This window comes from Trichoderma breve, chromosome 2 (genome assembly GCF_028502605.1).
Source record: "Trichoderma breve strain T069 chromosome 2, whole genome shotgun sequence".
Classification (NCBI taxonomy): Eukaryota; Fungi; Ascomycota; class Sordariomycetes; order Hypocreales; family Hypocreaceae; genus Trichoderma; species Trichoderma breve.
The window spans coordinates 4,583,116-4,605,231 of record NC_079233.1 but is presented as its reverse complement, the minus strand read 5'-3'; the positions used below and the strand labels follow the sequence as shown (position 1 = coordinate 4,605,231).

Here is a 22,116-nt window from a genome sequence, read left to right as displayed (position 1 = left end):
ACACACTAGATTACCCGGCTTATGAAGAGCCCTTCTCAGCAAATCTCTATACCTATAACATAATGAACCTCTCCCAGAACATTGATTCGAGTTTTCTCAATTAGTTATGGCGAAGGCACATGCCGCAGTTGTCCTGCCCAGCGTTGTTTCCATCGCACCACCAATGCAACATTGAAGAGCTGTAAGATAAACATTGCCAGCAGGGGTTGTCTAGACAGCGGGCCGAGAGTCGATCAATTGACTACGAAGGAGGGCATCTCGTTAGCCTGTCGCTCTCCACCTACAATGCGATGCGCAGCAGGATACTTTCAGAATTTGGTATTTTGAGCTTAGCTGGCTACCTAATTTACTGCCTGTTCTTGGCCCTCGGTCTCGAGTTATTGGTCAATCTATTCGCCAGTAACAGCGGTATTCTGTCTGATACCGCCTTGCTCAGCCAAGATCACCACTGCGGAACGAAGATGCCGGAGTGCTGCTCTTGGATAATCTCTCGTGAGATAGTTGGACTGTCCCTGTAGATGAGACTCCAATTTCGCGGAATGCTGCATCGTTCTCTGAAAGTATCCAGAGTGAGCCACACGTACTCTGCGCGCACGCTTTGATCTTTATTGGTGACGTGGCGGTCGGGCTTGCCGGTGATCCTTCACCCAAGTCTCGGCCCGGGAGTGAAATCAGCATCACTTCCTCGTCAATAGAGCCTACCAATTTTGTAATCAATCTGACCAAACTCTCTATGTGAGACATGGCTGATATGTGGGCGCTTCTTAGCAGCGCAATTAAAAACTATGCTCATTCTTTCGGCCAGGAACTGCACTCCATCTTTAGATACCTGCAGGCAGTGTCGTGGTTCATTAACCAAGCGAATGTCAATGCTCTCGATCGTCAGCCGGCCCGGAGTGGAGACAAAATGCGGCTGAACTCAATGGTCGCCGATGCCCAAATAGCCTAGGAGTTGGGTCATGTGTCGTATGATTGGTATTTGTTGCCCAAACAGGAGCTTTTGGGAGTTCTGGGCTGTAGGGGAGTACATTATAGCGACCATCTGTGCATCCAAGGCACCTTTGATGTCCGAGTCGGCAGAGTCGCCAATCAAACATCCTGTGTCGGGAGAAGCGCCGAGCTGTTCGATGGCGTATTGGAAGATACGGCGATCAGGCTTTCTATATCCAGCTTCCTCAGAAGTGATAATGCGGTCGATCAGATGGTGTATGCCGATGGCTTTGGCTTTGGCTGTCTGATCTTCGACCTGCCCATTGGTGATGATGGCAATGCGGTATCCATGCTCACGCAGCCGGGCTAGAGCCTCGATACTTCCTGGTGTTGCCCTCCGATTCTTTCTATAAACTGCTTTGTACGTGCCACGAAACTTCTGGACCTCGTCAAGGCTGGGTTCTGGCAAGCCAAGCGATGAAAAAAATAGGTGAATCTTCTGGACGTCGGCCTGTTCGTATGCGATCACCTTGTCTAGGTAAGCATCATAGGCTTGTTGAAGAGCAAGGTTATACTTGTCGATCAATTCATCAATATTCTTCTCTTTGAGTTCATTATAATTCCTCTGTATGGCGGCTATCGCAAGGCGCAGCGAATGGTAGTGGTCAAACAGCGTGCCGTCCAGATCAAAAAAGACAACTTTCATTCGTGTTAGTTCCATAGCGAGTCATCGTTGCGCTAAGTGTGAAAGAATGGAGTGGGATTGCGGACATTGCAGCCAAAATATGTTATGGAAGGGCAATTGTCCAAGAAGCTATGGCCAAATGCACAAAGCTTCTGTTGAACACCGTAACAATCGATACGTGGTTTCAAGCTTTGTATCGGAGTAGCCACATATTCCGTACCCGTTGGTCTAAGCTCAAGTAACGATTTAAGTATTTGCAAGTATTTCATCCCGAGGAAGCTTTGAAACATGATGGAAAGCCAATTTTAGTCCTTTGGCAAACTCAGATTGCGGCCACCAAAGCACAAGAACTCTGATAAGCTACAAGGTCTTAGAGGGATACTCACCAAGCTTCTGTACGACTTTCTCAATATATCTAGCCCCTACCGCAGTGCCATCTACGTCCCGACAGTCTTTCTCATCTCTGAATTCCTCGTTGTTTGGGTCCAAGAACCTCAGGCATTTCTTCACAGCTTTGTTCAACTTGGTGCCCATCCTCAGCCTTGAGACGCCTCTTGCGAGTCGCAGAAACCTGTCTTTCACTCAATGAGGAGATTTTAGTAGTTCAGATCCATTCATATTATAGCATTTGTGGCTTCCTTTGCTGATGATTAGTATTGTCTCAGGCCGGAGGATATTCTCAATGCATCATTTCTCTTTAAACGGATCTTTCAAGTGCTTGCTGTGCTCTCATCGATTGTTCTCGTGTATAATGACTTCAGTCTAGGCTGTCAAAGATTCAACAAAGCTCTACTCTCTCTTAATCTGCTGCAAGGAGATTGGCCGGAGCACTGTCTCTGATAGCCCCAGGCTAATAATCGCATCAGCATGTGATATGATGCGCTCGTTGACCGCCTCATATACCACATCGACGCCGCTAGGATATCCACCACGGCTGCGTACAACTCCCTCCCACGCCTCAATCACTCGAGGCTGTATACTCATATCCCATGTTGCTCGTCAAGTAACAACAGACTGCCGCAAATGACCAGGGGTAAACTCATACTTGAATAAAGCTGCCAGCCCCTCTCGTCCATACCATATCTCTATCATCTTGAGCTTAGGCATGTGACAAGCTGCAGATGTTGCTGCTTGAAAGAGGTCCATAATCTTTGCAGGACATGTTGTGGGTGCTAGAAGCTGTGAAGTAAGGGTAAGATGGCTTAGGTTTGGCCATGTTGAGCATTCAGAGAAAAACTCTGCAGCATCTATTATGAATGACGCTGAGAGAACTTCTACCCCGAGATTCACTCGGGCAAGCCTCTGGCTAAGATGAATAGTGGGATCATGGGCTAGCGAGGTTTGTTTTAGAAAATAGAGCGGGTATTGTTGGTTGGAGTTTTCAAAGATTGTTAACTTGCTCAGCCCTTCGGTAGCCGAAAGAAGTTCAAACAACGCAGTGAAAATGTTAGCACCTGGAAAATTTCAGTGATGAATTACTCACATGCATTCCAGGTTTCGTGCACCTCGGGAAACCACTGCATCCATATCTCATAGTGGAACTCACGGAGGTTAGGAAGGAAGGTGGGAAAGAATCTGGGAGACCGTAAACGTCTCCCATCGGCGATAAGTCTGTAGCCTCATTTCAAGGCATGTCACGGCCGGAACCTTTGGTGTCTGCGCCCAACACTTTCGTTCATCCTTGATGGGGAGCGACATGTCCAAAGAGACGATCGAGACTTCCTTTTGGTGGGATAGACCCCAATGCAGTCGTTTCCCATCGGTGCTTGTCGGGCTCCTGGCTTCTAGCGATCGACATCGGCTCGACCTGGTATCCCGTAGCGTCGGGTATGAAGGTTAGGTACTTGAATGCGTGCTCATTATCGCTCTTCGAGTACAAGCTAATGTCGAGGGTCAGGCTCTCATTTGGCTCCTACGTGGCCAAAGCTGTGAACATCAACTGGAATGATTCCAAGATGAGCTTATTCTCGCTTTTGTTTGTCTGAAAGCCTCCACGATCAAAAGAATCGCACTTGCGGCAGTCGTATCGCTCAAGCTCTATACAGAACCATATATAACGCACATGATCCCGATTGCGCTGCGTCATGGCGTTGAGTTGGGCGATGCGTTGGGACGTGACTCGTATATATGTAAAGATGTGTGGCTCGATAACAGCCTGCCACTCCCGTGACACGACAGCAGCGTTGGATAATCTGCAGTTCTTGTCATCTGTCAAGGCTTCAAGAATCATGCACTTGACTTCGGAAGGGTGCTGAGACCAAATCATCTTGACGTAGGTAGAGTGTGAATGACCTGTGATAGCTTGCTGAATACAAAGGTTGAGTTTGTCCAATGATTCCTGGCAGTAAAGGGAGGCGGCCTCTTGTAGATGCATTTATGCACGTTGTGCCTTCCTCTGAATCCTTAGCATATAGTGCTTTTGGCTCGGTCTAGATTGCTTGCTATCTTGGGAGTATAATATCGATGGGATTAGGCAGGCCCGATGTCAGTTTGAAAGCAGAATGGATGTGTATCAAAAGATCTTTTTGTGAGCCAAATATGTGCTGCCTTGAAGTTGACAGCCGCAGATTGCAGCCGTAAAGGGACGCAATCCTTAGACAAAACTTTATTAAGGATATTCTGAGTTTTCTGACCTAACGCAAAAGCTTGATGCGTTGTTTACTATGTACTGTTGGGCGATGCTTGGACACCCAATAGACTGGTGATGCCGGGATTAACCTGACTGGGGATAAGAAAATCAGGGAAGACCTGTGTAAAGTTCGGTACATTAGGGGGCAGGGTATCGGTGGTAAGGATTATAGAGCACATTGATCGAATACTCAGAGCAAAGGTCCCCATCCAGGAGCAATGTGCGGCTGGGTAGGGCCTATCAGACGACTCAATCTCAGACAGGGAGTGGAAGACAGATGTGCATATCTTGGGGCAGTAAAAAAGATCCCCCCAGCGGGGGACAGAAAAATCGAGACTGAATTGAAGATTACGAACACACATGCCTCATTTAATACGCCTACGAATCCTAACTCGTTAAGTATCTTCTACTATAGATGTTTATCTAGTACCTACTACTATATCTATATTTCTCTAGTAAATACTGCTATACCTATACGTCTCTAGTAACTGCTACTATATCCATTATTCTCTAGTAACTGCTACTATATCTATATTTTTCTAATAGCTGTTATTATATTTACACTTACCTACTACTTACCTATCAGTAGTATTTTTATACTACGCCTGATTGATAAACTGACACGGAGCTTATATTGCTGAATGTGCTCCGTATGCACTTATTTATTTCGCAGTCACGCTTTTTCTGACCTCCGCTTGCCCCCAAGGCCCCCACCACGACAATACGGATGAGGATACTTCATTTACTGTCTAAAAAGGATATTCGTCCCGTTTTTTGGTCTACGGCCTTTTTGGTTTGAGGCCGCCTATGATACTGTCATTGGGCAATTGCTGCAACATTTATCCTTCGGCCATGTTTTCTCGACTAGATCCATTACATAGTTACTGGTAAATTCCATAGTTTCAACATACTATTTTCTTCGGGTCTTGAATCATCCAACGTGGGCCAGACCCTCGGATACACCCTGCCCTTGGTAGAATAAACGGTGCCGTCAAGAGAAAACAACTGGCCTTACGGGGATTCTTCAAGGTTGCTGAAATACCCCGCGGCACGTCTGAAGAGAGAGACGCGGCATGGTATTGCCAAGAGAGTACTAGCGTTGTTGGACAGCTGACAACTCACTTCTCCAACGCAAAATTATGATTCTGCAGCGATTTCTACCTTCAGAATTGCTGCATACTCTGAGCTCCTATCAGCAATTCTACACCAAGATTCCATCACATACGACCATAGGTAGAGGAAAATTCGGGGTCCCGTCTGCTCCCCCATAGACAAGCCTCTAACCGGCAGATTAGTAGTTGAGTGGGTGACCATCAGCGAACACCGGCTGTTGTATGTTTTTGCCTCTTTTTTTTTTGTTCTTCTTGCCTTCAAAGGCAATAGATATCTCAATGGCGCCGCAATGGCAACTGTAATTTCGTTGTCGGGAAGAAGACTCCTTATTATAGCAACAAAGGCGAAAGAGAGTTGGTACTAACGCCAGTACTTGCTGGGAGATGCTAGGAATATCACATATCTATAACGCAAAGAGGCGAAAAGGACTATAAGCCGCTCCCTACACTAGAAGCCTCTGCGATGGACTGTGAGGCATCAACTACAATCTCTATTGGTAAAGTGGCGAGGCAGGTGACCGGGCATTATAGTTCAGTTCGTCTACCTCAAACAAGGGGACCTCATATGAGCGATATGTTAACAAGCAAGAAGTGGATAGAATCCATAGAAGATTTTTTTTTTTTTTTTTTTTTTCCGCTTGTCTTGCTCTAGGCCTTTCAACAATGACAATGTGCGCTCTTCCACAAGCTCCACCATCTGTGCACCAATGTCTGATGCATTGTTTTTGAAACCACACATTAATCACGCCTTTGACATTGCCTAGCCGTTTGTCCTGATTATGACTCTTGACCAATGCCAATTGAAGTTAGATGTGTTCATTAGCCCAGCTTCGGCATACTCATATCTGCCCAAATTATTGTACAAAATAAGCCGTTGTGGGCTTTGAAGAATGAGACGCCTGCGGCGAGGGAAACTTTCGTCGTGGGGGTTTCTACGCCTTCACCGTCCGCAGACACTCCTATGGGCCGTCCATTCTTATCCATTAAAATTCCGTTTCCATAATCACTGAATACTAATTTCCCCTTAAAGACCTGTACTTTTTAAGCTGGGCGTATAGAAATAGCACGATTCGATCCGTTTTGGTGTAGTCTCTTCGAATAGAGCAATCAATTATTTCTTGCCTTGGCCAAAATACCGCGTGCTTCCATGTTTCAAATGTTTACAAAGGAATATGAAAGAATATAATATCCTCGTCCTTTGTCTTTTTCATTCCTCCTTGAACTGGATCTCAGATAGTTGTTCATCGCCCCTTTCTTTGATCTCGACTTTCGACAGTTGTTCATCGCTTTTCTCTTTGTTTTAGACCTTGGACAGCTGGATACCTTATGGCTTTTTTCTCATTAGTATACAACATACGACGTAGGTTTGCTATTCTTAGTGGATTTTGTGGCCCATATGAAGAGAGGGGCGTTGCTGGTAGCGAATTTCACATTGCATGCTCCTGGCTCACCAAGACCTCAGCACATTGCCTTGAACGACCGCATCTCCGGTTTCTTTCTCTGTCTTTAATACCTATGACATATATTCCATACTGTAGGAATCACTGCATGGGTATCGTTCGCCGTAGATTGGTGTGGATCCAGCTTCTAATGCCATGCCAGAAGTCTGGGCCAAAAGAGAAGAGTGACGGGGACAAAGAGGCAGTTGAACGACAATATAGCTGCCCCTTTGCAACTAGAAGTGTAATAAAAGAATATGAAACGGAACAGAACACGAGAACACGAGAACACGAGAACACGAGACTTGTTCCCGTGCTCGCGTGCTCGCGTGTTCTGTTATTTGTTTCATATTCCTTTGTAAACGATGTATGCTAACTTGAACTCAGACGCTCTCTTTCAAAAGTCTTTGTAGCCGTCTTGGCTGCCAGGCATGCGGCATGCCAACCGTGCCACGACTGTTCAGCAGCGCTCTGGATATAAAAGGGTTGGCCATCATACCCTTTTCATTCGAAGAGACAAGTCATTACATCTTCTTCTCAAGAATCACCTTCAATATCACCTTTACCACGTCCTACCTACTCTGAATCACCCATCTATCTTAGAATAAGCATCGGCAATCATGATGACCCCAACATTATTCAAGGTTGGGCTCCTCCTCCTCTCTCAGCTACACCTGACTTGGGCCATGATACTGCCTCGCCATCCGCTGATCAGTTGTACTGGCGGAAACCCAGCAGTTGCCGGAGATACCTGTGCATCCTTCGCCTCCAAATGGAACCTAAATGAGACGCTTTTTACGTCTCTCAATCCCGATATCAACTGCTCGAATCTTGTGGCTGGTTACTACTATTGCGTGGTCGGCTGGGATTTACGTGCGCCAACTCCGGCCCCAACCACGGTCCCAACCCTCATCCCACGCGCACCGGCTACATCATCATTGGCTTCAAACGAGCCACAAGAATCGCCGCGTTTTGCCGCCAATTGTATCGGGTTCCAGCTAGCTCAACAGCACGATGACTGCAGTAAATTCGGCATCGCCCGGGATGTGTTTTTAGATTTGAATCCAGTGATCAACCAGGGTATGTACCATAATATGTGTTAAGATGGGAGTAAATTGAAATACAAAGCGACTGACCAATGTTGCAGATTGTACAAACCTTATTGCTGGTTTGGCCTACTGTACGAAAAAGCTCGACTCCTCCAGCAGCTCTTCCATCGACACATCGGCGAAAACTACTCTCGCCACAGCGACTGCGATGCCCCCAATGACCACAATGACCACTGTGACCAAGGCGGCCACGACAAGCTCGGAGAACAAGATGACCGGGACGAGCACGGCGGCGACCTCACTGCGCACCCATCCAGGATATCCGACTAACTGCAAGGAACACGAACACGTCCAACCTAGCGACACATGTGTTAGCATTGCTGTGAGAAAAGGAACGACACCTGGAGAGATTATGAACTTAAATTCGGTGGGGGCCGATTGCGAGAAGTTGTTTCTGGACTACGACGTTTGCGTACGCGTATAAACATCAATGATTGGCTTCATTTTATAGTACCTACATATATAGGTACCTATGGAGTGGTAAGGTGGACGGTGGTGGATTTGTTTCAACGATCAGTTTGATGAGAATAAGGGAATGCAGCTTTGGGTGCAACATCATTCATTTACAATACAAGGCGAATCGCCGTCCGCTCTCTTGGTTCTGACATTGCGCATATATGTTTATGCTGGGTTTACTCAGCAAGTATAGTTTTGCTTCCTCTATCTAAGTTGGCTTCAATAAAATTATCGCTTCATCTTTCTTTGCATCAGTTCATTTGTAAGAGACATCTAAGTAATCTAAAAATTACACAGCTACTTCTATCACGCTGGCATAAACCGCAGCTACTCTCCAGTGAAAATCGGCTTGCGCTTCTCGCTGTAAGCCTGTAGAGCCTCGATGCGATCTTTTGTTTCGAGAACAGAGTCATAGGCTGCATTTTCCGTCGCCTCGCCGGGAACTGCAAGCGCACTGACAGCAGCTCGCACAGCGACAGGTCCGCCCATGCATATCTCCTGAGCCAAAGCGATGCCGGTCTCGATAGACAGAGCCCGCTGCTTGTCAGGGCTTTGACCGGTTCCCTCCGCATCTACTGTGACGAGACGGTGGCACAAGCCCATGGAAGCAGCTTCGGAAGCCTCCAAGTGGCGCCCTGTCAAGACGAGGTCCAAAGCATTGGAGGAACCGACAATCTTAGACAATCGGTAGGTACCACCAGCTCCAGGAATAATGGCCAGCCGGGTCTCGGGCAAGCCTACGCGTGCATTGGACGAGAAGACTCGTAGATGGCAGCAAAGCGCCAACTCCAAGCCACCACCGAGAGCCAGACCAGACACGCAGGCGATGGTCGGGATTGGAAGCGCTGCGAGTCGGGAGAACATGTCTCGCAGGGCGACCAAGAACTGCTGGGTCTCAGAAACACTCATCTTCTTTCGCTCTTTCAGATCTGCTCCGGCGCAAAAGACGTTGTCCACTGCGCTGGCGAGTATCAGGGCTCTGGTTCCAGACGCTGATTTCTCGCTGTGTATCTCTTCGATTTGTTGGCTAAGCTCTTGCAACATTTGCCTGGAGATGGCATTTTTAGTTTCAGGACGGTATAATTGAATGATTCGGATGGTTCCTACATGAGACGCATCAACGTTACTTACGCACAACGTTGAGGGTATTTTTGTGTTGTTGGGTTGAGCGATGGCGGCTGGGATTGTAGCATCCCCTTCTCTGGTAAACCGAGTGAAGACGTCGTCTTCTAACAGACACTGAATAGTTTTTGGCTCCTCCGTAATCAGGAATTCGCAGCTCCCATCATCCAGCCGGGGCATCACGATGATCACGCCGCATACGGTTCCTGTAGCTGGCAGACGGAGAGCTTTCATATGTCCGTCACCAAATATAGGTCCAAAGTCCATCTCATGTAGGCCGAACTTAAAATGACTCGTTATCATGAGTCCTCCTGTGGCCAAGTCCTCGATAATATTGCCACGCGTGTGAAACTCCTTTTCGGTCCGCTCCGCGTATGCAAGAAGGTCTCGAAATTTCTCCCCAGTCATGGAATTGAGCTCGGCACGCACCATAAAGGACGCCTCTGCGATACCGCGTTGGTCATCTGCTATCACCGCCAGGGGCGTCGAAGTCTTGGTCACATAAAGGACATTACCGAAGTACGGGTCAGGAAGCCGAAGAAGGGTTCGGCAATCTATGGGCTGGGCGAGATGTGTAGTTGCTCCATCGGCCAGAATACCAGCACGTTGACGAGCAAGCATGATGCTCCGCCAGATAAACCCTGTGATGGCATCATTTGTTGATATCCAGGCATCAGGGCCACGAGAGGGTGCGGAAGCGACACGTTTCAATTCCACCAGAGCTTTGGCGCTGATGCGGAATGTCCGGCACGAGGTCTCGACATCTCTGATTTGGAGATGGGCGCTCATAGGTTCTGAGGTCCAAGCAGCGTGATTCTCAATAGCACCCTGTGCTCCATTGCCTGTAACGAGGACCGTCCGATCAGACTGGTAGATGTCCTCTCTTTGTTTCAGAGGAAAGCCAAGTTCGCCGGACTGCGCCTTGACGAGCTGATTGGCAAAGATATTGATCACTTGCGTCACTCCTCGACCATCGGCAGCGATGTGGACGATTGATACGACAAGAAGCAAGCCGCCCTCGATAAAATTGGCCTGGAACGCGCAGACTGGTACTGGCTCTTCCGAAACATAGGCAACATCTGGTAAGGGGCAGAGCTTCTCAGTGTCTAGAAGATTCTGGGAGAAATTTGACTTTTCGAGTTCAGCAAAGCTGAGCTCGCTCGACAGGTCTTTGATTTCCAATCTCGCGTTTCCTTGGGGTATAAGATTGCGAAGCCAAGGACGTCCCCCTTCCTCCTCAGAGAATGGGACTATTGAGCCAGCAAGAAAAGGAACACGCTGGACGGTGTGATGGAAAGCGATGTAGAGGTAGTCTACTACGCGCTGGCGGTCTACATCTGGTGATAGCGAGAAGCATAAGATTCTTTTGGAGTGAGTTGGTGGAAAAGTCCGATCCAAGTGAGACAGTTGAAGCTCAAATGGGGGGCACGGCACCAGGAAAGATTTCTCCATGTTGTTTGCTTCTAGCAATGAGTCAAGATTAGATCTCAATTGTGATATAGACGAGACTCAAAGTGATAGATCCCACACGGATAATGAAAGAAAAGCTTGATGGAGTGGTATGGACTACCCAGTCGTATTGCTTAAAACGTTTCGCCCGTATATAGTACAGTATGTATATACTAATGCGGGTAGTAGACACCTCGACTAAGCGCTCCAGAACACCAACACGGTGTCAGATAATTCAGATCTCGACCCCTCCAATTTTTTTCTTATCAGGGTCTACTTCTCGATGCAACATAGCCCCCACCCCTGCATCTCATCCAGGGGAGCCCTAGCACCGTGGTCAGATGCTTGAAAATGATATCCCATGCAGTTACGCCGCAATACGCTCATGCAGATGATATAACTCCCTGAATAGGAAAAGGCCGCAACAGTAATATTTTAAGTCTTTCCATCTGCTACAATCCGGTTGACGAGTCATTTCTCCTAGCTGCTGAGAAGGGGGAGGGGGGTGTATTTACAGTAGCTCTACCGGAAGGACCGCAGCTCTCGATCGAACAAGCATCTTTACAGCTGTCCACATCAGCGGTCACTCATACTATTACACAATGGATGATTGAGGAGATTAGAAATCGTCTCAAGTTCTTACGTGAGAGACTGACTGCTCTTTGTTCAAGTTGCAGGCGCATCAGGGGTTACGATCCTTCCAGCCGCCATCTTGTGCGATATGGCATGTCATGTAGAGATCTCCCAGTTGTACTGTCCCGAGATCAATTATCACATGGAATTTGTTCATCCGATATACCCGGCGGGTTAATCAAGCAGCTCACTGGCCCCCGCCTCTGTATATCAAAAGAACAGCAGTAAAAGATTATCACGACAAACATATCGTAGTTTTCCATTGGATTGAAAGCGCAAGACTTCATAGATGTTTAATATTTTTTATTAACATTGATTGGAATAGTATGATATTATAATTAAAATTTTATAATAAAATACGGATTATTACAAAATACAGGTTGTGTTTCTATCGGTCTAATATAGACAGGAAGAGCCCTTAATAACATCGCTTACTAGCCAACTCACCAAGTAGCCCAGGAGAGTTTGACAATTCAGAGAGAAAAGTCACAGCCTAGCCAAGAACACATTTCTTTGTTTAAAATTCCTCTAAGCAAATGCCATGCGCAATTCGCAGTTGCTTGCGCAAATGTTACCCTTTGGTTACATGTATTGCTCAGACTCGGCAGAGTCTTCCATTTGCGTCCAAGGTAGACTCATCACCGCCAACGGCAAAGAGACCCCACAACAAAGAATCGGGGTCGTACTTGTGCTTGATGCTGAGCAGCTTATCGTAGTTGACACCGTACATCTCGGTCTTGAAGTCGCCCTCGTACCAGGGATCCATCTCGTTCAAGTAGACACCAGTGCCAGGAGTGACAGCCTCGACGGCCGGCTGGACTTCCGAAACGAGCCGGCGCTTGAAGCTAAGGTTCGTGTCGAGAGGCGCCGTAAAATCCCACTGGTGCAAGACGTTGCAAATGACGGCGAGGTCACGCCAGCCGGGGAAGACGGAGTTATCAGGGTGAGCGGGCGCGTTGAAACCACCCAGCACGTTGCAGCCGACGGAGAAAGCGTTGTCTTGGACGGCGGAACGGTAAACGTCCACGAGGCTGGCGACGGCCGTGGTGTTCTCCACGAAGGACACGGGGACGAGGCGGCTAGCCCACACCTCGGTCGTAGGGATGACGCCCCATGGAAGAGGGCCCAAACCTCTGGTTTGGTTGAAGGACTGGACGTACGACGGCTGTTGTGTCGTAGAAAACGTGTAGTTGATGTTGAGGGCCTTGAGGCCGTTGAGATACGGTTCCAAGGTATTCTGGAGCTGCGTAACGGTCTGGTCGGGGAAAGTGATGCCCAGGAGGGCAAACGAGCTGTTGGTGATTTGGCTAAGCATCGTCGCGTTCTCTGAGCCAACGGTGCCTTGTTTGAGGCCCAAAAATCCGGGAACAGACTGGAACCAGAGGTTAACACCCTGCCAAAAAGCTGTCTCATCATTGCCAGCCGACCCAGATCCAGCCAAAGTAAACGACAGAGAACCGGTCGCAACCTTTCCGTCAGGGTAGATCTTGGTTGTCATGCTCAGGACAACACCGTAGGTGCCGCCACCACCGCCGCTGATGGCCCAGTACAGGTCGGAATTGCTCGATGGAGTGGCAATAACATGGTCACCCTGAGGTGTAACGACCTCCCATTCGAGAACATTGTCGGCTGCCATGCCGTAGGCACCGCCGAGCAGCGAGTGGCCGCCACCCTGAGTGTATCCGCCAACAGGGCCGGTGCTGGCGCACTCGCCCGTGACGACACGGTAGCCATTTGCGCCGACGAACTCATCAGCCTCGCCGGCAATCACGCCTGAACCGAGTTTGATGGCAGGTCCCTTGTAGGTCGAGTTGGGGTTGGAGTACGAGCGGATGATGGTCTTCTCCTTGAGGTTGGCCATCCACAGAGAGAGGGCGCCCTTGCCGGTGGACTTGCCCATGAAGTCATGGCCGGTCGTCTTGACCACCAGGCGGACATTGTTTTGGCGCGCAAAGTCAAAGCCGGCAGCGACGTGCTGAGCAGTCGTCACGTTGATAGAGTAGGAGGCATAGTTTCCAAGTTCGCAGGATCTGCTGATTGGAGTGAAGGGGTCGCAGGACTGGTTTTGGAAATAGGCGTTGAGGATCTCGGCAGGCTTCGGAACGTAGGTTTCTGCCTGGGTCCAAGTCGACTGCAGCTCGTCACATGCATTTGCATTGAAGCTGTTGCTGGGTAGTGTGTGGCACACATGTGCTTGAGGCACGGTGGCGATTAGCTGGCCTTTGAGCGTCGCATTTAGCTTGGACCAGGCAGAAGGACTGGGCCAGCCTGCGTCACCGGGCAGGTTCTTGCAGTTGTTCGCCGTGTAAGCGTCGGCCGATCCAATTGATACGGCCAGAGATACAGCGGCGAGAGCTCGTGCTAAGGAAGCCATCTTTGCAATCGAGTTTGATTTTCCCCTGCTTTACTTGAGTCCACGGCAACGTGGCACAAGCCCGGGTAATAATATACGTATGTATCTCTTCACCAGCTCCTTTTTCCCCTTGCCATCAGATGGCATGATCGCCTGAGCTGAAAAAGAGGCTGGCGAGCAGTGAGATTCTAAGCTGGCCATGTCAGCTCTGCCCCATCTACAAGAAACATGTAGATTAGCAGCATCATGGGTGTACAGCAACGTGTGCAAACTACGGCGCAAAGTTGCCGGCTCACATCAGACGGCCGGCGAAGAGAGTTGTCCCTTTGCTCGTGTATGCAGTTAACGCCCTGTTCTAGAGCTAATAGAATCCAATGCAGGCGTATCAATTCAAACGAAGGAGCCGAGAATCATCATCATCCAAGGCCAGATCCACTTGCACGACGGATGTTTTTCAACCCGGAAGACCCCTGTTATGCATTCATTGCTTACGTGGCGCGCACATTCGCCGTGTTTATTCATGCTAATACTTATCTTATGCACGCTGGTGAGAATATGAGCAAGAGGGGCTTGCATAAAGCAGGGGAATCCGGAAAAGATCGACGCAAGGAAATCAGTGATGCACACCCATGTCCTGCAAAAGTCTCTCTACAACGTTGTACCTAGACGTCTAGTATTGATCCGATGCATACGCGAATTAGTATTAGCGCCCTCCTCGTTTAAAGCAACCCCCTTGATTGGCTGGCCTAACTTAATCTGCCCAGCGGGTTGATCGAGTGCCCCTTATACTAGTTGTACTAGTACCTGATACTAGTGCCTGCTACAAGGTCCTCCATTGATAAAGAGGCAGGAGGCTAGTCGGTCCGTGCCTGCTTACAATAGTCCGCCCGCTGGATAATCGGCAATAGCTATCCAGGCTTCTTGCTAAAACAGCTAGCTTCTATCACTAGAATTCTGACAGCGGCCGCTAGCAATTTAATTCAACTCACTTACGAGTACTCTTCAGCATCCGTATTCCTCCTCTGCCAGGCACTTGAAAGCCCGGGGCGAGACCTGCTAATTGCTAATTGAACCTCACTGCACAATTAACAATGCCGTCGCTGTCGCACTTCTTGGGGCACTTTTTCCCCCCCAAGCCCACCTTCACCGAGGCAAGCTTGCCCGCAGACCTCTCGGGCAAGGTGTATGTCGTCACAGGTGCCAACAGTGGCATCGGAAAGGACATTGCCCGCATTCTGCATGCTAAGAACGCAAAGGTCTACATCCTATGTCGTTCTGAGGACAAGGCGCGCGAGGCCATTCAGGACATTGAGAAGGCCAACCCAAGCTCAAAGGGCGCCTTGGTCTTCATCGCCTGTGACCTCGCTGACCTGCCAAATACCAAGGCCGCCGCCGAGGCTTTTCTCGCCCAAGAGCAGCGCCTAGACGTGCTCTTCAACAATGCCGGTGTCGTATGTCTACTACCCCTCCGTACCCAATTCTTCCCTCTTTTGTCGTCTTCACCCCTAACACTCGGCAGATGGTTGGCCCGAGTGAGGCCGGCAAGCCCATTCCCAGAACGGCGCAGGGCTTCGAGCTCTGCTTGGGCGTCAACTGCGTCGCCACTCACCTGCTGACCAAGATGCTCACGCCGACTCTCATCGCCACCGAGGGCCTGACGCGCATCGTCTGGTATAGCTCGTTCGGCATGGAGATGGGCGCGCACAAGGACGTGGGTGTCTCCCTCGATAACCTCGACTACCACAGGCCAGAAAAGGAAACCCAGCGCTACATCCTCAGCAAGACAGGCGCCTGGGCTTTGGGCATCGAGCACAACCGCCACTACAAGGCCCAAGGCGTCGCCAGCGTGCCCATCGACCCCGGCAACGTCATCTCCGGCCTACCACGAGACCAAGCCCTGCAGCTGCGCATCGTCGCCAAGATCGTGTGTTACCCGACCGTGTACGGCGCTTACACGGCTCTCTACGCCGGCTTTTCACCGGACGTCGTTTCCGACCAGGCGGACTGGACCAAGGAGTGGGGTGAGTGTGGAGCTTCTAGAAGAATCCGGGGCCGAGACTCAGCTAACCTTGTTCGACCCGCAGTTGCTCCGTTTGGACGCATGTTTCCTCTCCGGCCCGACTTGACAAACGCCACGTTGTTGGAGAAAGATGGCGGAAACGGGGGCACAGCCAAGTTTTGGGATTGGTGCGAGGAACAGATCAAGGAGTATGTTTAACGGGGCGATGCCAATGGTAGGAGCCAGCATCATTGGACGACGGTGACGTGTCCTGAGCATACAGCCAGCCCACGACACGGCTGAGCAAGTTACAGAATAGTTTATGCCTTTCATGCCAGATCTCGTGATTTTTTCCTCTTTAGGCAACAGTATGAATGATACCAGTATTCTTAGTACCTCGTGAACGGAGGTGAGGCAGCCGTTTTGGATCCTCAAGGCTTTGAATGAGAGTACATCATCCGTAGGCTAAAATACGTGTAGAATTAAGTACGCTTGTGTTATAACTAAGTATACGAAGTAGAACGTAATCCAAACCACCTTCCCTGTTAATCGTCCTTTTTCTCATTTACTCCGTAACTAATATTTAATACTCCGTATGGTAAACCATGTTAAAACGTAAGCCCCCAAGGGACGGAGCAGGCGGCATAACAACTACCTAGGTATACAAAAGTAGTTCACACCTTCCTCATCAAGTATCCTTTTGCCCCCAAAACAGTCTACGAGTAATGATAGTAATCTGTCGTTATAACGAGTCACACATACGGCAAAAAACCTGGTTATAACGATAAAATACCCAAGACAAAGGTTGCTCCCAGCCACGTCAACAGGGAGTCTGTTTTACATCATTCCGTATTACCTAAAATATAAACTTACAGACCATACAAGTTAGATACACTAAGGCAAGTCTAAGGTTTCATTTTTTCTATTAATTGCTAAGAAATTGCCTATCAAAAGTGGGCCATTGTAAATAAAACACAGGTGGGACTCATCGTTAGGCCATGACGATGCTCACAGGGGGGCAGCTGTCTTACATCGCTACATCCCAGGCCGACTGTAATATAAAAATTTAGTCCGCGGCACGACGATTGTGTTGATGTCCCATAGTATCCGCACACTCTTTCCTCCTTCACCATGACAGCCCAAGCGGTACCAAAGGTTCAGACAGCCATTATTCAGTCCGGGGATGGGGGCCAGGGGGGCCAGAACCTGACCATCTCCAATACGGTCCCGATCCCTGCCTTTACTTCGCCTCACGACGTCCTTGTACGTGTCCTCGCCGTCGCACTCAACCCGACCGACCACAAGATGCCCTCCCACTTCCCCTCGCCCGGAAACAGGGTTGGCTGCGATTTCTGCGGCGTCATTGTCCAGGCTGGAGATGAAGTCCAGAAGGACAGCCTCATGCAGGTCGGCGCTCGCGTGTGCGGGGGGCTTTTCCCCTACGGCCTTCCCCAAGGGGGTGCTGAGCCAGACTGCGGGGCGTTTGCCCAGTACATTGTAGCCGACAGCCGGCTCCTCGTCCGTGTCCCGGACACGTGGAGCGATCTCCAAGGGGCGGTTCTGGGCGGAATTGGTTGGACGACGGCCGCTCTGGCAATGTCAGACTCTGACGCCCTGGGGCTGCCCGGCTACCCGTCCACCCCCGCTGCCAAGTCTAAGAACGGCAAGCCAGTCCCGGTGATCGTTTACGGCGCCGCCACGGCCACGGGCACCATGGCATGCCAATTGCTGACTTTGTCGGGATACGCCCCCATCGCCATCGCATCGAAGCAGTCGGCTGAGCTCGCAACTACGTACGGGGCCCACGCAACCGCGGCTTACACATCGCCCACGTGTGACCAAGACATCAAAGAGGCTTTGGCCGATATTGGCATCACGGAGCCGATCCGCCACGCCATTGATTGTATCACTACGCGAGAATCGGCCAAACTGTGTTTCACCGCTCTACATCGCATGGGAGGCCGCTACGCCTGTCTCGAGGGCTTGCCTGCTGAGTGGCGCACTCGGCGCGCCGTACACGTCAAGGAGGTCATGGCCTTTGAGGGCCACGGGCGTGACATGATTGTCAACGACCCCACGTATTCGCGGACCGCCAGCCCGGTCCTGTTTGAGCTGTGCAAGCGCTGGACGGCCGAGGTTCAGGGCTTAGTGGATACGGACCGTCTCAAGAGCCATCCGGTCCGCGAGGTCAAGGGGGAATGGGAGGGCATCATCAATGGCCTGGCGACGCTGCAGAAGGGTGGTGTAAGGGGTGAGAAGCTGGCCATTCAGGTAGCAGTTCTGTAGTAGAGCCAGGGAATAGTTTCTTTTGCTGACATGGAATATACCTAACTTTAATTTCCAAAATGGAAAAAATTAAATGACGAGATTCTCCGATTCTGTCACGATAAGATATCTTGCAAAAAGTGGAAATCAAGTGATAGCATACAGAGACTGACAATCCGCACATACCCGGCCCAATAAGCTCATTTAGAACGTCGGTGGTGTTCCCCCGATGTGCATATGCACATATTCAATTTGCGCTTCCTGATTGGTTAAAGATTGCTTTAATAGGTAGTTACAGGGCAAGTGGTATACAGCAATAAATTGAGAGAATTCGGAAAAGATCAACATACCGAAATTAGTGATATGTTACAGATATTCCAAAGCCTCTACTGTATATGGTGCAGTGCTTATCGATCGGATGTTGTCGTATTCATTTAGCGGTCCGGTCCCTTTGTCTTTTCGCAATCCTACGGAGGGATAAGTAAAAACCTGTGGGTTAGGTGTCCTCGCAGTAGACCACGGATACTGTGCCAAGGTTTATCTCCCCGGAAGCTCCACCAACTACAAGCAACTTGAGAATCTCCGCACGGTAGCTCAAGGATACTGTGCCAAGGTTGATCTACGCGGCAGTCCCCCCTGTGACACTAAGCGTTAGCTTTGCCAAATGAGCTGAGCTAAGAGTTTATACGGAGTATTGCAAGGATACGCTTTGACACTGCCATGGTTGATCTACCCGGCGGCTCCACCGGCCACTAACCGTTGGCATCTCCACCAGCCGTCAGCATGAGGATTCTTGCGTGCTGACTGCAGGAGCCAATGGGTGTTGAAGATCCGTAATCTCCGCCGGCGTTTGATGAGGCGGAAATGTACTTAGATCCGCCGTCGTTAAGGTCGTGATCCAACTCGTTGATTTTACAGGCTGGATAATTGACAAGTGCCTTTTAGGCATATCAGACCTACATCATAATACTGGGTCGTTATACACACAGGTGCCTTTTGGCCAACTTGTTGTTTCGATAAGCGACCCGTTGTTCCTATTAGGCAGGCAACTCATTGTTTCAACAGGCAACCATGTCATTCCTAGACTACAACCTCATTTTCCCCCCAGCATTTGCCTACCCTACAAAAGAAATATAGATAGCTTTATTGTATTGTATTAGAATGTGATTTGTTATTAGTATTATTATTTTTCAGAAGTGACAGTAATGGAAAAGGGTCAGGACTTACAGCTAGTGCTGTATTGTAACATACGCAGATGCTTTGCAATTAGTCGTAGTCTTTGATTGTCTTCACCTCTGCCTTCTTACAGTTTCCTTGAACTTCCTACAGTATACAAACATGTAGATAGCAAATGCTTCAAGTCTAGTGCATAGAATCCTATGCCCTGAAAGCTACCTAGTACCAGTGGGTACATGTACGTAGCGTCCGTGCTTCGGGGTAACTCTTGAAATATCATATTATCATTTTATGACAAAAAGGAGTCCCGTCATAAATCGCACCAATTAGGGAGCAACACTTCGTCCGAAACATAGATGAACAACGCACTATATCGCAACTTCTATAGCAAGCTATAGTGGAACTTTTCTTCCTTCATGTGATCACATTATCGCTTGATGGTTTGACAGCATCGCTAGTCTCAGGAGAGGACATTACACGATTGGCTTATGTTTGAATCGCTTAGGTATAATAAATTCTATTTTTTTTTTTTTTTGTTCTTCTCTCTTCGCTTCTAACCCTTGTTACTTTGTACATGTTTCGGGCTATTTCTTCATCATGCACAATCCTTCCTTCGCTTAACATTGAGCAGCCCCCTCTATTGGGCACAAAGGAGAAGGATCCTTAGTCCATAGACTATGTAACCTTAATTTGTCTTACAACGCCTCTGTCACCGGAGCGGCAAATAAACAAAATCCGCGTTACACGGCGACTCAACTGCCAGGGGCTGGGCTAGCTAGATTAGGACTCGCCAACCGGGGTGCAGTTCACTAATACGGATGGCTTGTCCCAGACAAGATATGCTTTTTGACCCTTGAACCAGTCACCGTCAAACGGTGTGGACAATGTGACATCAAAGTTGTAAATCATACGGGCCAGTGTAAGGCGCATCTCAGCCATGGCGAGGCTATTGCAACGGCACGTGTTAGTCAAACAGACAGGTAGGGTAGCGTTTCGGTGCTGACAGGAGATAAGGCATCGACAACTTACTTTTTACCCATGCAGCTCCTCGGCCCAACGCTAAAGGGCGGCGACGCATCCAGTTCATCGTTGGCGAAGCGCTCGTCCTCCCCTGGCAGCCACCGCTCAGGGTGAAACTCGTAGGCGTCAGCAAAATACCGCGGATCTCGTGTCACGGACCAGGTCCAGGCGGCGACAATGGTGCCTTCAGGAACATAGTGGCCAGAGATCTTTGCACCGCCATTGGGCACCACGCGGGCCAGGCCGGACACGGAAGGTGGATACCACCGCAGGCTCTCGTTAATGCAGGCCATCAGATATGGCAACTTGTCCAGGGTCGAGGCCATGGTGATGTCTTCATCGCGAGTAAACGTGGACCGGACCTCCTTGGTTAGGCGTGCCATCTTTTCTGGTGCCTGAAGCAGCGCAAATAGCGTGGCGGTAAGGGCCGTTGACGTTGTCTCTGAGCCAGCCATGATGAGCATGACGGCATTGGATTCGACCCTGTGGTCGTTGATGTTGATTAAGCCATCAATGATGTAGTCGCGGTCGTCGTAGGCACCCTTGCGGTCCATCCGCTCACGCAGCATGTCTTTGGTCCTCTGCGTGTGGGCTGCGACAGATGGGATCAATCCGCTCATGAAAATGTACGTGAGGATACTGCGAGTGGTTGCACCGACGTAACCAAACAGGGCACTCATGGCCATCAAGACCCGGACATTGTCAGTTAGCGTCGCCACCCACTCGGCCGATTTGGCGTAGCGGAGACCCCCGAACTCGGCTCCGAAGGAGAGCATGCCCGTGATGTCAAAGGTGAGCCACATGAACCAGTCGCGCATATCTTGCGGCACCTTGCCTCCGCCGCCGCGCTCACGCAGCTGGTTGATCAACAGGTCGACATGCTGGACGAGGATGCTCTCTTGGTTGCGCAGGGCCGTCTCACTGAAGCCTGCGGCCATGTGGCGGCGCAGAAAAGCATGATGGACCGGGTCTGTGACATTGGCAAGGTCCTGGACATGTTCAGGCTTGAAGCCATACATGCCCTTCCACTTGACCATCTTGTGGACGTAAATATCCTTGAAGGCCTGTGTGTCGGAAAAGGCCAACTCCCCTGGGGCTATGCGTACCACCGATCCGTAGCGCACGTGGAGCTCGCGCACAACAAAGGGCATATCGCCCTTGAGAAAGTGGTAGCACTTGAAGAGCCCGGTTGCACGCCATAGCAACGGGCCGGGATATGAACGGAGCGGATGAAAGGCAATGTTGTAAATGAAGGTTGATATCAAGTACGCTGCAACCGCCGCAGCCACGGCGGCTGCTATTGATGCGTACTGCATGACTGTTGGGTAGGACTCTGAAGAAACAAGCAGTTTCAGGCGGACTGCTTGTTCTCTAAGTTCTGAAGGGTCACCGTGCTCGATAAGTAGCACCCGACGGGCTGAGGCCCTTCATTCAGTCCCTGTTCAAGACCAACTTCCGGTGACTCTAGCAGCTTCTCGGTCAGGCCAAACATCACGCAATGGCTCTCTATCATAAGGCGCTTGCACTTAGACACCATTAGAGTTCGGCAAGGGCGGGAATACAACGACAGGACGGCTAAGACGGCATCTGTTGAAAATCCCGATGTAACCTAACGCCTTCCAGCTAGGGAGGGATAACCATGTCACGGATGATTTATTGGCGGGGGCTGACTGTGTTGATTTACGGGGGTGAAGTTGCAAGGACTTGGGATGAAGTTGCAAGGACTATCTCCAGCTATC

General features: G+C 49.7%; 8 protein-coding genes across 8 annotated transcripts; 3 read left to right on the top strand and 5 right to left on the bottom strand.

Moving 5' to 3' along the window:
• Window positions 1–919: 919 nt before the first annotated feature.
• Window positions 920–1,651, bottom strand: T069G_03629 (haloacid dehalogenase-like hydrolase domain-containing protein; the record flags this gene model as incomplete). The annotated part of the gene is made up of 1 exon (XM_056170839.1): window positions 920–1,651. The coding sequence occupies one exon, from the start codon at window positions 1,649–1,651 to the stop codon at window positions 920–922; it is 732 nt and encodes a 243-aa protein (XP_056031731.1).
• Window positions 1,652–3,290: 1,639 nt separating this feature from the next.
• On the bottom strand, window positions 3,291–3,881 carry T069G_03628 (uncharacterized protein; the record flags this gene model as incomplete). The annotated part of the gene is made up of 2 exons (XM_056170838.1): window positions 3,291–3,527; window positions 3,678–3,881. The coding sequence occupies 2 exons, from the start codon at window positions 3,879–3,881 to the stop codon at window positions 3,291–3,293; spliced, it is 441 nt and encodes a 146-aa protein (XP_056031730.1).
• Window positions 3,882–7,415: 3,534 nt separating this feature from the next.
• On the top strand, window positions 7,416–8,174 carry T069G_03627 (uncharacterized protein; the record flags this gene model as incomplete). Its single annotated transcript, XM_056170837.1, has 3 exons — window positions 7,416–7,875; window positions 7,943–7,975; window positions 8,089–8,174. 3 exons carry the CDS (start codon window positions 7,416–7,418, stop codon window positions 8,172–8,174), a joined length of 579 nt encoding a protein of 192 aa, XP_056031729.1.
• Window positions 8,175–8,687: 513 nt separating this feature from the next.
• T069G_03626 (enoyl-CoA hydratase/isomerase domain-containing protein) lies at window positions 8,688–10,934 on the bottom strand (the record flags this gene model as incomplete). Its single annotated transcript, XM_056170836.1, has 1 exon — window positions 8,688–10,934. One exon carries the CDS (start codon window positions 10,932–10,934, stop codon window positions 8,688–8,690), a length of 2,247 nt encoding a protein of 748 aa, XP_056031728.1.
• A 1,225-nt stretch (window positions 10,935–12,159) lies between these two features.
• On the bottom strand, window positions 12,160–13,938 carry T069G_03625 (FAD binding domain-containing protein; the record flags this gene model as incomplete). Its single annotated transcript, XM_056170835.1, has 1 exon — window positions 12,160–13,938. The coding sequence occupies one exon, from the start codon at window positions 13,936–13,938 to the stop codon at window positions 12,160–12,162; it is 1,779 nt and encodes a 592-aa protein (XP_056031727.1).
• A 1,070-nt stretch (window positions 13,939–15,008) lies between these two features.
• On the top strand, window positions 15,009–16,135 carry T069G_03624 (short chain dehydrogenase domain-containing protein; the record flags this gene model as incomplete). The annotated part of the gene is made up of 3 exons (XM_056170834.1): window positions 15,009–15,368; window positions 15,437–15,938; window positions 16,002–16,135. The coding sequence occupies 3 exons, from the start codon at window positions 15,009–15,011 to the stop codon at window positions 16,133–16,135; spliced, it is 996 nt and encodes a 331-aa protein (XP_056031726.1).
• Window positions 16,136–17,047: 912 nt separating this feature from the next.
• T069G_03623 (zinc-binding dehydrogenase domain-containing protein) lies at window positions 17,048–18,202 on the top strand (the record flags this gene model as incomplete). Its single annotated transcript, XM_056170833.1, has 1 exon — window positions 17,048–18,202. The coding sequence occupies one exon, from the start codon at window positions 17,048–17,050 to the stop codon at window positions 18,200–18,202; it is 1,155 nt and encodes a 384-aa protein (XP_056031725.1).
• A 1,935-nt stretch (window positions 18,203–20,137) lies between these two features.
• On the bottom strand, window positions 20,138–21,693 carry T069G_03622 (cytochrome p450 domain-containing protein; the record flags this gene model as incomplete). The annotated part of the gene is made up of 3 exons (XM_056170832.1): window positions 20,138–20,303; window positions 20,387–20,969; window positions 21,018–21,693. The coding sequence occupies 3 exons, from the start codon at window positions 21,691–21,693 to the stop codon at window positions 20,138–20,140; spliced, it is 1,425 nt and encodes a 474-aa protein (XP_056031724.1).
• Window positions 21,694–22,116: the final 423 nt, after the last annotated feature.